The sequence below is a fragment of the Callionymus lyra genome, chromosome 15 (assembly GCF_982586985.1).
Source record: "Callionymus lyra chromosome 15, fCalLyr1.hap1.1, whole genome shotgun sequence".
In the NCBI taxonomy this organism is placed as follows: Eukaryota; Metazoa; Chordata; class Actinopteri; order Syngnathiformes; family Callionymidae; genus Callionymus; species Callionymus lyra.
The window spans coordinates 18,233,108-18,246,293 of NC_141832.1; the positions used below are offsets into that span (position 1 = coordinate 18,233,108).

The 13,186-nt window shown below is 40.4% G+C and overlaps 1 protein-coding gene across 1 annotated transcript; it reads right to left on the reverse strand.

Annotated features, from left to right (window-relative positions):
- Positions 1-2,959: 2,959 nt before the first annotated feature.
- Positions 2,960-10,788, reverse strand: lfng (LFNG O-fucosylpeptide 3-beta-N-acetylglucosaminyltransferase). Its single transcript, XM_087809372.1, has 8 exons — positions 10,293-10,788; positions 5,738-5,786; positions 5,514-5,616; positions 5,284-5,437; positions 4,965-5,050; positions 4,504-4,669; positions 4,351-4,436; positions 2,960-4,273 (listed from the first exon to the last, which is right to left on the reverse strand). Exons 1-8 carry the CDS (start codon positions 10,680-10,682, stop codon positions 4,201-4,203), a joined length of 1,107 nt encoding a protein of 368 aa, XP_087665498.1. The 5' UTR covers positions 10,683-10,788; the 3' UTR covers positions 2,960-4,200.
- Between the last annotated feature and the right edge of the window lie 2,398 nt (positions 10,789-13,186).

The window sequence follows — 13,186 nt, forward strand, 5'->3', positions numbered from 1 at the left end:
GTCACCGTTTGTTATCAGGTTGTGGTCTTTCTTGTTTAGCTCCCTTTAACGTCTGTGCCAGCGGCTCGGAACAATAAACACTGTCACGAAAAGTTATTAACATGTCAGATTATAAACAGCTCGAGCCACACAAGAGGCGACGCTTCAAACAAATCTCGGGGAGGAAACAGATCCGAGTTGGTCCCGATTTATGAAGCACAAAAGAACCGTTTGTACTAAATATAGCAATCATGAGAAACAGTCTTTATTGATCCCAGCGAAAGATTTAATTTTTTTGTGTTTGGTCTTTTATAGAGAAGAAGAAAATGTGTTTTAATCGACTTTTCGGACTGAAGGTCAAAACATAAGTCGTTTTTTAAGGTGATAGTCACAAATATGGCCAATAGAATCGAGAAGAAACGAGGAAGTAAAGATCCTAAATGGAGATGTAAGAATATTCAAGGAAAGATGTTGAGGTAGTTTGTGTTGAAGGGCGAGAACTTGTGTATTCTGACACAAATCACACACAAGGGGCCAAAATCTTTGAGCACTCTTGGAACTAATTTTATATTTACTAAACTGTCTCTCACCGATATTCCCATCCATTTATGCAGGTATTTGTTTTTCTTTATTATTAAATTTTGCAATAAACTTGCTTCAACCCCTCAAAAATCATGTTTTTTCAAATAGTTTTCTTTGATTGAAGCAGCATTCTTTTGATTGTATATTATAGAAAATAAACGAGAAACCTCAAGCGTTAATGTAAGTCTGTATAATATTTGACATCCATAATATCTGTTCCTTATCTTAATCACAGCAATATTTACAGGTCAACATATCAACATGAACATCTTTATTTGACTTGGATTTGGCAACATTTCCATTTTGTCCAGTGACCGTTGTCCACTGATGTTAGCAACAGGAGTTTCGTATCCATGACAAGATATGTTTGTTTGCACTCAAGGAGATGTGGTAGGACTGATAGCAGGGAAACAACCGGGTGGTAGGAGCGCTGCTATCTATGCCTCCAGCAAGCCACTAATGTGTATCTTCTCTCGGTCGAGCGGTTTGGTGGAGGCTAATAAGAGGAGCTACTTTTTTTTGGAGGGACTTCAATATTCTAACTAGAGGCAACCATTCACTCGTAGATACAGGGATAAGATCCTCATTTTCCAGTGGGTCTGCAGTACCGTCTCATGTGGTTAAAGTTAGCAGTTGTAGCATAATAAAGGTTAGACCTTTAATGGAACTTTATCCATCATCACATCCATCGTCACACTATAGGATCAAGGGGCCTCATGTACTAATGGGTCGTACATACAAAAAATGCGGACAAACGTTTCCACGTCAAAGTTCATATGTATCAATAAGGAAAAGAGCGTTAAAAGTTCTGACTTCCCGACAAGTTAGGAGGTTGCATACATCCTTAATTACTGATCAGATGCTTGAAAAATGTATACATTTACAACGGAGCTCATCTGTACTAATTTAAATTTAAGAGTGTGATCCACGTGAGGAATGTTTAAAATGAACGAATATAAACTTTTAAACAAGTTTAAATTCATGTTTTCATTAATGTCTGATTTTAGAGAGAAAAATCACAGACTCTGGTTCATTTAATATGACTTAAATATAAAAATGAGGGTACAAAGGACACGTTTTTGTGTTTGTGTGAAGGCGCAGATTCATACATCTGAATATTTTTGTACGTGCACCATTTTCTACACTCTGAGTGTACGACCATTTTTTTTTTGTAGAAGATCGACAAACATGAGACCCCTGTATGGTGCCTAAATATTGTTTTCATTGGCTTAAATATTGGTTGGATAATTACTCAGAAGACCAGTCGTGACGTCACCAGATTATAGACATTGGAGGGAGTCAATCCATTATTGTTTGTTTGTTTGTTTTCAATGTATACCAATGATTTAAAATGACAATATTTTAGGTACAATAACGTAACGTTTGGTTACAGGCTTTACTGAGATGGCCATTTAATTTCAGTCCCAAAATGAAACGGTGTCAAAAAACGAGGAAAACAAACAAACAAAAAGAAGGACTTCAGGGAACATTCTTCAGGGACAACAGGGGACGGTAAGATCTAAAACTGACATGGCCTGGACAAAAGGTAACAGAGAGCGTTGACAAGGATCTGACATGACAGCAAACAAACTGGCAAAAGCAGACGAGGAGTTTAAATAGAGAAGGTACCAGGTGCAGACACTCATGGGTGATCACACCAGGTGCAGATGAGTAATTTAAAAACCTTTTGTGGTTTATTTTCCATATAATATTTGCATGTTTAGTGAATGTAAAACAGAAAAATATTAGCTTAGTAGTAGTCGGACCATTTGTAAATAAATATACCACAAATAATAATTCTAATATATTTTAATTGAGTGAGATTATCACAAAGTAGTTTTTATTCATTGCTATGTCCATATGTTGAGGAAATATATTTTTAAAGATGTGTAAAAAATACTCGAAAAAACTGGAGAATTTAGTAGATATTTAAAGGATAATGCTGACTGATAAAAGGTACATACATTTTCTTTAACTCCAAGTATCGTAAATTATGTTGAAATAATATATAAAGTAAGTAAGTCAGTAAGTAATTTATATTCATAGAGCGCTTTTCTAGACCAGGGTCACAAAGCGCTTCAACAATCAAAACAATACTCAAAAATATATACTAAAAAGATCAAGATAAGAAGAAGAATTTTAAAGTTGATTCTGAAAGAAACTGGCAGCCAAACTGAAGAGTTTTAAGGATCAGAGAAATGTGAGTTATTCTACTAGAGCAGGTCAGAATTCTCACTCCAGAGTTTTTTTATCAACTGCAGGTTTATCTATCGAAGTTGCATTTTGAGCTGTGTTGTTTTAAGTGTCAATTGTAGTGTAAGATCATTTAAACACAAAGTATTAGCAGTTTATTCAAACCACTGCTCTGATAAATAAAATAAAAAACATGAGGCAGGTATTCAGCAATATTCACTTTTATTTCTGGTCCCACCGTGGGTCCCATGGTAGTTAATACCAGGATCAGATCATAATCCCTGAGGAGCCAGAATTGGGGAATGAACTGGTCGAACCCTCCAGATACTGGAGAATAAACATGGCCGTCATTTTAGCTCAGTTCATCAAACATCATGTTCCCGGGTTAGGAAAAGCGAACGGCGCGAAAAAACACGGAGGAGAGAAATCACATTCTAAACAAACATCGTCAACAACAGCTACTCATTCGGGCGCGACACAGTACACAATACTGATGTACACAGGAACCCAATGTGGGTCGTATGACGCTGATGCTGCTCCGGGTCGCCGTCTCGCCTCATACGGATTCAAACCTCCCGTTGTCTTTTGTGCAAATCACACTTGTGCTTCTTATTCGGGAGTCGGAACCTTCTGAGGTGAGCGTCTATCCGGAGCCAACATCAGCTCTTTTGAAACTCAGCTGTGCAATTTTCAAATAACAAAAAAAACTTTACAAAGCAACTAAAAAGCTGATTGCAACCCCCGAAATCTCTTATTAAAACTCCCTGATTGTAACTAATGCAAGGACTGTTATTAAATATAAATGAATATATCGGAGATTCTAAGGGGTTATTCTCATTTTTTTTTTTGTTTAGTTTAACTCAGATCTGAAGTATATCATCGCAGGATATCAATTAGTAAACCTAAAAACATCCCGAAAAAAAAGTGCTTTTGTTTTGATACACATCAGATCAGGTCCCTCGAGGATTCATTTGGAAATCCTGCCAGCAAAAAAAAAAAAACTAACACTGTTCACTTAAAGCACAGAAATCTTCATCTTCGACGTTTGTCCGGAGTCATCGGCGCGAATGCAAACAGAAAGTTCGAGAAAAAAAAAAAAAGAAAACGGCTGGCGAACAAAGACGATACATTCTATGAGAATCGCAAAAATACATTTACAAGCAACACACACAAAAGCTTAACTGATTGCCTGCAAAAGCGCAACGCTGAAAGCTACTTCCTGCACGTGACGGGGAGCTTCCTCCGCGCGGGGAGGCGATGGTCCACAAGTCAAGGCGGGGAAGGAATAGTCCCGTGGCCGCACAGCAGCCCACTTACACCGTTAAGGACCGTCAACTGCAAGAACACAGCAGTGACACGGTCCCATACCAAAAAAACACTGGTCCCCTCGAGCCTTTCAGATACCGAGGCAAGATGGGGGACGAGGATGAGAAAGGAGCGGTCGTCCTAGAAGACAACCTGGGGCGGAGGAGGACACCACGGGGTGTCTGGGTACAGGAGGCAGTGCACAGACTTAAACCTGGAAGACAGAAAACTGGGTTTAGAAGACGTGTGGAAGAATGACAGTGAAGCTTAAAAAAGTGAAGCGTTCATCACCTGGATGGATCCTCCTCCACAGGAAAAGCCCCTTTCAAACTGATGATATTACTCTTGTTCTCAAACATCCCATAACTGAGAGTGATCTGGATTAAAAAGAAGATGAATTTAGACTCAATAACTTTCTTTTTTTACTTTTCTTTCTTGCCGTACCTGCTTGTGAATCTCAGATCTGGACACTTGTTGCAAATTCTCCAGGTGGGAGTGAAACAGGTTGCTACGGGTCAGCGGGACCCCCAGAACCGATTCGATGATGTAGCCGATGGTGCAGTCGTCCGGCAGCCGGATCTTCTCAGCTGTGTTCATGAAGTGGCCACCACTAGAACAGACAGAAGAAAGTTTTTATTAGATACCGGGACTAGAAGCAGTCATTTTGAATCAGGAACTTTTCGTAAACAATTAATTAACATGCAAACTTCGTCCTAACCATATTTTTGTTTTATAATTAGCAATTGTATAGGCAAAATGAAAGGATTATTTCTACATTTTTGCAGGGATAATTTTGAGTGCATAGAGCTATCAAGTTCTTAAATTCAGGAAAGCAAATAAGAAATTAAGCCCAGAAATCTGGTGACTTTTTTGGTCTAGTTGCTACCCCTTCCTTGAGTCTTTACCTTGCCCATGGGCTCATCTTCAGCGCCAAACCCCGACTCACACAGAAGCCTGCACCTCCAGTTGCAAACCAGAAGTTAACCGGTTTCTGCAGAAAAGAAGAAAATGTTGTCAGATGATAAACGTGTCCAGGTTGGGTTCTTATTCATCCAGGTCATTGTTGTCCAAAGGGTTTAAGGTGAGGCAACTGGACTGAGTAGAGTTTTGAGAAGACATTGAAGAAGCCTCTTAGATAAGAGGTGAAAAAATCTTCCCAAAAACTCTACTCAGTCCAGTGTCCACTCCTTTAAGCCCCTCAGAGAAACGCGACGAAACACTCACCATCTTGTTGTCTCCCAATCTTTCGGTGGCCTCGATGGGCCGGTCCAGACTCGGCTTGCCGATGTACATGTCTTGCGTGTGCTGGTACTGGGAGAGGTGCTTCGTGAGCGTGCGAGCGTTGACGTAGTTGTCGTCGTCCACGTGACAGAACCACCTTATGGAAACAGGACCCGTCAGTATTGGCGCGCCAGAAGGAGAAAAAGTTGCGAAAAGAAAACGCCGACACCTACTTCTTCCCGGACTCGATGAACGTGTCGTACTCCACGGCCATCTTGCAGGATAGAGCCTGTCGACTGTGAGCCGCCGAGCAGTTGGTGTTGATGGCGTGACTCCCTGCGGGGCGGGGGAGACGACAGCGTTAGCTACAGCGGTGGACCCTCGGTGTGATCGGGGATTACATAACAGGACAATGACTCCTTCAGTGGGAGAAAATTCCCCGCTCGTTAAAACGTACCGATTTTCTTCTTCAGCTCAGGGTCTTCTCCGTCTGTGAAGATGTAGGTCTGAGAATAGACAAAAGAAGACGTTTAGTCTCAGACACCATCACATGGTTGGATGTTACGAGCTTCAATCAGGGGGTGTCTTTTCACATTTGAGTTAAACAACCTCCCGCTCTAATAAAGACCTTTTTGTCCAGGGTTAGACTCTTACCATGGCAACCAGGCAGCCGTCCTCCAAACATCCCAGACAACGAAACAAAGGCGGAAGTAAACCCACACACACACACCATTCATCCATCTATCTCTGGCTGAAGTCCCTCCACCCGGCCGGACGTGCTGCCAGCTTCACGCGCCGCGAGTGAAGCTAAATCAGCAGCAAACAAATACGACAAAGAGTTGAATGAGCGACGGCCTTAAGAAGGTCAGCGAGACCATGTGACTGCGGCAGCTTGTTAAGTGTAGCGGTTTGGTCGTAAAAAAAAAAAAGTCAAAAACAAAGGCGGCCTTCAGAGGAGTTTGCACAGAGATTAGACTCTCGCAAAACCCCGGCAGGTGCAGAGTTGCGAGTCGCGCTAAATGAAAGAGGGTTCTGACCCCGGAGGGCTTGCAACAGACTCTGTTTACTGTTCAGGTGAGGCAGCACCTGCCGGGCTGCACGCCGCTTTATCTGCTGCGCGTGTTGCAACATGCCAGGCATCATCTCAATAGAGTGAAGGCGCCCGTGTTATTATTGTCCGTCTGTATGCAAAATAACTCAAAAACGGACGAAAGTAATTCAATCTATATAACAAGGAACAGATGACCTGAGTTTGGGGTTAGTGTCTGACTTGGTATCTGGATCAGTGGCATCTTCAGCAACTCTTCTTTGCAGCTACCCATTTTGTTTTAGTAGTTAAAGAACACACAATAACTATCAAGAGCTCGTTGTCCGCAAAAAACTAAATCAATTTTCAACTAAAAAGTACAAAAACAAGTAGTCCAGTGAAACTCTCGCACTATAGTCCAAAATCTGGTCTATTTTTAGTTAAATATCAAAACATCTGAAAATCCTGTATTACAATTAACTTTTTAGTAAAGTAGTAGCTACGATTCTGAAAATTTGGTCGCTCAAAACTTTGTTATTTACTCTCTAATATGGCAGGAGTAGGCTAAAGTCATTCTTTCCGAATGATTCGCTCCATGTCTCTGGCTTTAGCTACTTCACGATTCGTGAATTGCGAGTTTTTGTTGCGTTTTTCGATACATATTTAAACATAGTAACTTCTGAGAAAAACTTTTAAGCCACATTTGAAACAGTTTTATTATCAAAAATTTTAAAATTCAGCGCTGATACCAGGTCAGATATCACGTTATGGTTGTAGACGAGTGGGTTTTGTATCTCGTACTAGTTAGCGACTGGGTTTAGAACCATATAATAGTGAACTAACAGCCTCTCTAGTGTTTGCTAAATGGAATTAGTGTGAATAAAACACTTCCTTCTCTGCACTCCGTCGATCAGCCTTGTTTGAGGAGCCAACTGTGAGCCGACATGTCCATGAGTGGGTGTTTGTACTAGGAAAGGGTGGTGATTTCAGTGGCGCGGGGATCAGGACTCTGGCACTGTTTGCTGAATAGACGCTCTAATCGCAGAGGCAGCTGCCAGGCTAGATAGAGGGAAGAGGGGAGGAAGGAAGGAGGGAGGGAAGGAGGGAGGGAAGGGGGGGGGCAAGGGTTGGAATCTCACCGCTGATTCGTAAATTGAGAATACCCTGTGTGGTCATACCCCCCAACCTCCCCCCCCTAACACGACCAGAGCCTCTCGAGCTGAACAATGCTGCAAGGCTTCAAGCCTGGACTGGGTAAATAGGAAATATGTTTGCCTGGATTTGCATACAGCTGCACCAGTTTAAACCCGGAGAGCGCTGATGAACTTCTTTGTCTCCACCAGGTTTTAAAACAACAACACTGCAGTGTGCGAGGGTCAGATAAGAGGTGAAAAAAAAATGGGGGGGGGGCCGAACCACGGGAAAAGACCTGGCCCCTGTCTGGAGTTAGCGTGGTGCCTGGCTGGCTGACTCCGAGGCAGCAGGAAGGAAGGGCACCATGCATCACCCACTTCCACATCCTAGAACTCTGGCGTACAATGGAGCTCGGACAAACCCAGGCGCCAAATGATTGTTTTCTGTTCTTTAAAAGTGTTTTAAAGCTGCCATTGTAATATCTCCGACTTAGTATATGACACTCCTGGGAGGGATTTGTGGCTTAGAACCATGGTTATGAAAATAACTGGAGCTTTAATTTAACCATTTTTGCTAAAAAATATATATATATTATCATTTTACTTTATTTCTGACTAGAAAGACACCAATTATTGGTTCTGATCACAGGAAAAATAGCTAAAACTGGGACTGGAAGTGAAGCCCAGGGGCCCTTTGACATTATTTATGTGGCCCTCATGGGGTCGAGGATAATTTAGAAACTAACAATTTTATTTTCTATCGTCTTTTAGAGACTTTTCCAGGCTCTAAATTCGGCTATAAGGTTTTTGTTTTAGGGTTTTGTGAGTATTTATTGGCCCTCAAAAATATTTAATAATAAATATATTATATTTAAGTATATTAATATTTAAGTGAATAAAAGAATGGATATTTGGGGATAGACATTGATTAAAGCAGTCAAATAAAATATAATAATAATATAATCTTCATTAAAGGAGGAAATGCAATTGCCCACCACTGACTTGAGCTGATCTGAGTCTCTCATGGATGACTGAGCTACTCCAAACACCCAAGAAAATCTAATATATATATACATATAAACCTTTTAAAAAGGCTAAAATATCTTCCAAATGTAAGGATTTGCATCATAATTAAAGGAATTAAGAGCATTTAGTTGTGAAAAGAGTAAAAAAAACCAAGCTGCTCTATTGTGTCTCAGATATAATCTTCTCTCACTGCTGTAAACACATTAACATAAGACCCTCCAGCGATTACAAGTTTGATCCTCGGCCACTGAAGTCATCCCCGAAACGCCACAGATGTTCCTCAGCTGAGCGTGAGAATCCAAACCTGAGCGTCGAACTCGACCATATGCCTGCGGTGGGAACCCGGGAGCATCATCTGGCGGGCATTAAGGCCGTCTATTGTTCTGCCTCCTCTGACCACCTGTCTCCCTCTCTCTCTCTCCAGGAACTCCCTCTTGCATTGTAGCCTCTGTCTCCCCTTTTTTTGTGTGTGTGTCCACGCCGACATCTGCCAGCTGCTTTCTCTGGGCCTTTAACTCATCGCCGCTCATTATCACCAATTAGCTGCGACACCGAGGCCGTGACGTGCAGGTGAAACCCATGTTTAATGGTTTGATGGAACCTGAAGGCATCAGTAGTTTAGAGTCAACAAGCAACAAGCTGCCCTTTCACTGACCCTCTTAAGGTCAGACATTGAAAGTCAAACACATTTGAGTGACCACTTTTTCTTGAGCTACACTTTGCCATTCTCATTTTTCCGATAATCTTTTTTAATTTTCTCCTTTTTTCACTTATTTACCCCCCAAAAATATTTTTTTTCTGTTTTTTGTGTCATCTGATAAACACTTTGTCATCAATATTATTCCTGATAGTCCTTTTTTTTTTACAGATTAAAATATGTGAATGTTTTGTTTTTTTATCAGTTATTTACTAATATTTCTTTTTTTCATATTGTCTATTTCTGTTCTTTTGAGAACCCCTCTTTTTATTCATATGTATAACACATTTTGAACATTCATTTTTTTTCATTTTTATCATATTATTATCATTCATTATGTTCTTTATCTTTATCCTGAGACTTAGATTGTATCATCTTGTTCTTTCTCTTTATTGCTCTTTTTTCTTGTTCTTATTTTGATTTATTTTTTATGAAAAATTGCTGTATTTTCTGTGGCTATTGGAAAAAAAAAAATTCCCGAAGGAGACCTCCTGAGGGATCAATACAGTTTTGCCTTACCTTACCTTATTATTTATATAGTGCAAGAGTCTCAAACTTGTATATTATCACGATTAACCAATCAAATATTTCCATATAAAGAACTTTACACCATGTTTTCTCTCAGTAAAATTACTTTTAAATTAATTCTACATCCATGTTTGGAGCAACACATGATCCTTTTAGATGTCAACCCTGGACATGATGCTGTTTGACACCGTTTCAGACACACACAAATTGGCTCTAAGGATGTTTTTGATCCAGGGCCTGAAGGAAGCCCCCTTTTTTTTTTCTTCCCCCGTCCTGACCCGGTCTCTCGTGTTCCCATGGGGAAGAGGGGAGACGTGGGGAAGGCTTTTCTTCTCCCCTGCAGAAAGAAGCTTTGTTCCTCCCCTGGAAGAGGGACAAGGCTGGGAGTCGATGCTGTGAAGCATCCATTGCACCCGGGCATTCACAGGGGGGACACCCGAGGGGTGGGGGGGGTTGGTATAATAGAAAGTGGGGAGAATCCTGAAACTGGTCCCCGGGTTCTCAGGGACATCACTCAGGAGATGGATAAAAGAAAGTGACAGCCCAGGAGGATTCATGGAGTGACGTCACATCAATTACATTAAAATAAATAAATAAATACCTGTTGCATGTTTCTGGAGATCCACGTGTCCAGCAGCAGGTTGAGCCTGGACTGGTGGAACTTCTTGGTGGTCTTCACCGCGATGAAGATGTCCCCGACGGCGAGGTCCTCGGCCGGAGGCGCGTCAGCGGGGGAACCGGAGGAACCCGCCGGCTTCTCCACTTCTCTGCGACCCCGGGCGAGTTTGGTGAAGTAGGTGGAGAAACCGTTCTTTTTCTGGGGGGACTCCTGGAGCAGGGAGCGGGTCCCGGCGTCCCCGGGGGGGGCGGACTCCGAGATGACCTCGACCCGGTGGTGATGCTGCGCGGCGACCACCAGCAGCAGCAGCAGACACAGACCCCCGGCGCCCGCGACCGTCAGGGCCGTTTTCTTGGCGTTGTTCTTCAGCATGACTCAAAAAAATAATAACAAAAATAAGACTTAAAAAAAACGAAATTCCAACGTAAAGTCCATATGTTTCGCTATATAAGGCGCAGGGAAAATAAAGCTTAACTGTGCATCTCTGAATGGCAAATGAGCTCAGAGACTTCGGGGGGGATATATAAGCTTCTGTCTGACCACGCCCCCGGGGAGGTTCGTGAACGCAGCATGACGCCGCAGCGAGAGACGCCACATAACAAAGGCTGCGTGCGTGTGAGCGTGCGTTTTTTTATCTCTTTCTAAATCTATTTTTAAAGATATGCTTTACAATGTCTTATTGTTAAATTATGCAATATTATTTTCAGACCTGTGGCCCCTAGTTCTTAAATATTTAAACATTTAAAAAATATGCTTCCTCTAAAGTACTGATCCCCAACAAAGAAAGAAAAAAAATACATATATATTTTCTGTTGTATCGATTATTGCTGTCTTAAATGTGTTTTGTTTAAAATATATATATATATATATGGTATTTTCTCTTAAGTTAGCCTGAGACTCCTGAAGTCAAGACGTTTGCTTCAGTAAAGTTTATTAAAAAAAAATTGAACTGTAAATTAGTGGAAAATGTTTGTATACTTAAAAAAACCAAAAAAAACCCAGATTTGCTCTAAAACCAAATCATCATGCTTTTTTCTTTCCTAAAATATAACATGGAAAAAGTTTATAATTGTTTAATTGCTAATACAAACGACACCTATGTGTCATATTTAATTTTTTGATTTATATTTATTTTTGGAAAAATTGAATCTTGTTTCTTAACATTCTTACCATAAAAATATGAATAATCATATTTTTCTTGTATAGATAGACAGTATTTTTAGATCCGCGCTACTTCTATTTTTAAAGAAGCATTTACAGAAATGTGTAAAAGTCGATTTTTCAATTAAAAAATAAATCTTAATACATTGTGGAGGGTTTTTTTTATACTACCATATGCAAAACCGTAAGGCTCTGAGTATTGAGCTTGGACTGCTGATCGACAAATAACCATACTCATGAATTTAAAGGTCTTTTATTAAAGAAAAGTTTTTAAAGTTTTTAGAAAATCAACACCTTCGACATGTCATTAGACAAACTGTCAATGAGAAATTTATAGATATTACATTTAAATGCTGTGTAATGAAAAATAAGATATTTTGTTCTATTCAAATTTTTTTATCTTCATATGTTCTTGACCATTTTTCAATGGTCGTCCAACGAAGAAGTGCCTCTATTGTTCCTCTTGTGAGGACTCTAAGCAGTTGGTCATTCCTCAACACTTGTTATTCAAATTTTGGCAACCGAGTGCCGTCTGGTGTTGGGACGCCGACCAAATACTTCCATCCAGACCAACCAGCAGCTGGTGGAGCCGCGATGACGCCCCTGCAACTGTCTGATTTCCCTGCCAGATTCGTGGATCCGAAACACATCATCCCTTGAAACGACAAACGGCGCAAAGTGTGTGAGGGTGTGTATCAATCCCTTGGAGTACTTGTGCACACTTGGAGACACACTTTAAAGCTAGGAATCGTACGCCGTAGGCGATTTAATACAATGGTCAATGGCACATAAAGAAAGAAAAGAATTCTGTCGAAATGATAATTTCTGTCTAAAAAAAAGGGTTTTATTTTGAAAAAACTAAAGCTTTGTCTATAACGGAAAATTAACATATGAATCTCGACACATAAAGAGGCTCGTTTTGGTCAAGTTTACTCAAAATGTACGCCTCTAAACTAGCAAAGATGTGTAAAGCACAAATTCTAAATAGGACAAATTTACTGTGGAGGATTCAATAAGGGGCTCATGCTGATTCAGCTTTATAATTAAAAGGTACTTTTCATGCACTTTACTTTCTTTTTTGTAGGATTTTGCCTGGTCTTTTTCTGAAGGGTTTTTCTCTGAATTAGATGTCGACATAAAACCAATACATGGTGCATAAAAATCCCTGTTTTACGTTAACAAACACATGGAACTAAAGTAAAAATGTTCTTTGTCTCCAGTTGTCCTGTCTGTTTTGTACTAAAGCCTAAGCAGAAATCCAGATTACACAACCTTAAAGGGGTTTAAAATGCATCCCATTCTCAGAATCAACCCACTTCCTGCCAACCTCAAACTTCACTGTGGTCTCAATGTGCTCTGGCACACTTTCTCGGGGGTACCACCAGCAAGAGGCCTCCAGTGATGAAACATCTGCTTTTTCTTTTTCCAGATCTTATGAATTTTGCAATAGCATCCAAAGAATCCATTTTTGTTTGCTTTAAAGGAAAATATTTTCTGGTTTCTTTGCTCTGAATTACTGTAGAAACAGGTTCGGTAAATCAATTAAAAAAACAAATAAGTACTTGCAATTTAGAAGCTTATGCTAAAGTCTAGACATAATCAATCAATCACAGACCACACAACAATAACATCGATTGAACCAACAACACAGTCAACTTTTGATTTATTCTGATATGACAGTTTAGAGTTGAGCTTTCTCTCCAGAGGGAAAAGTC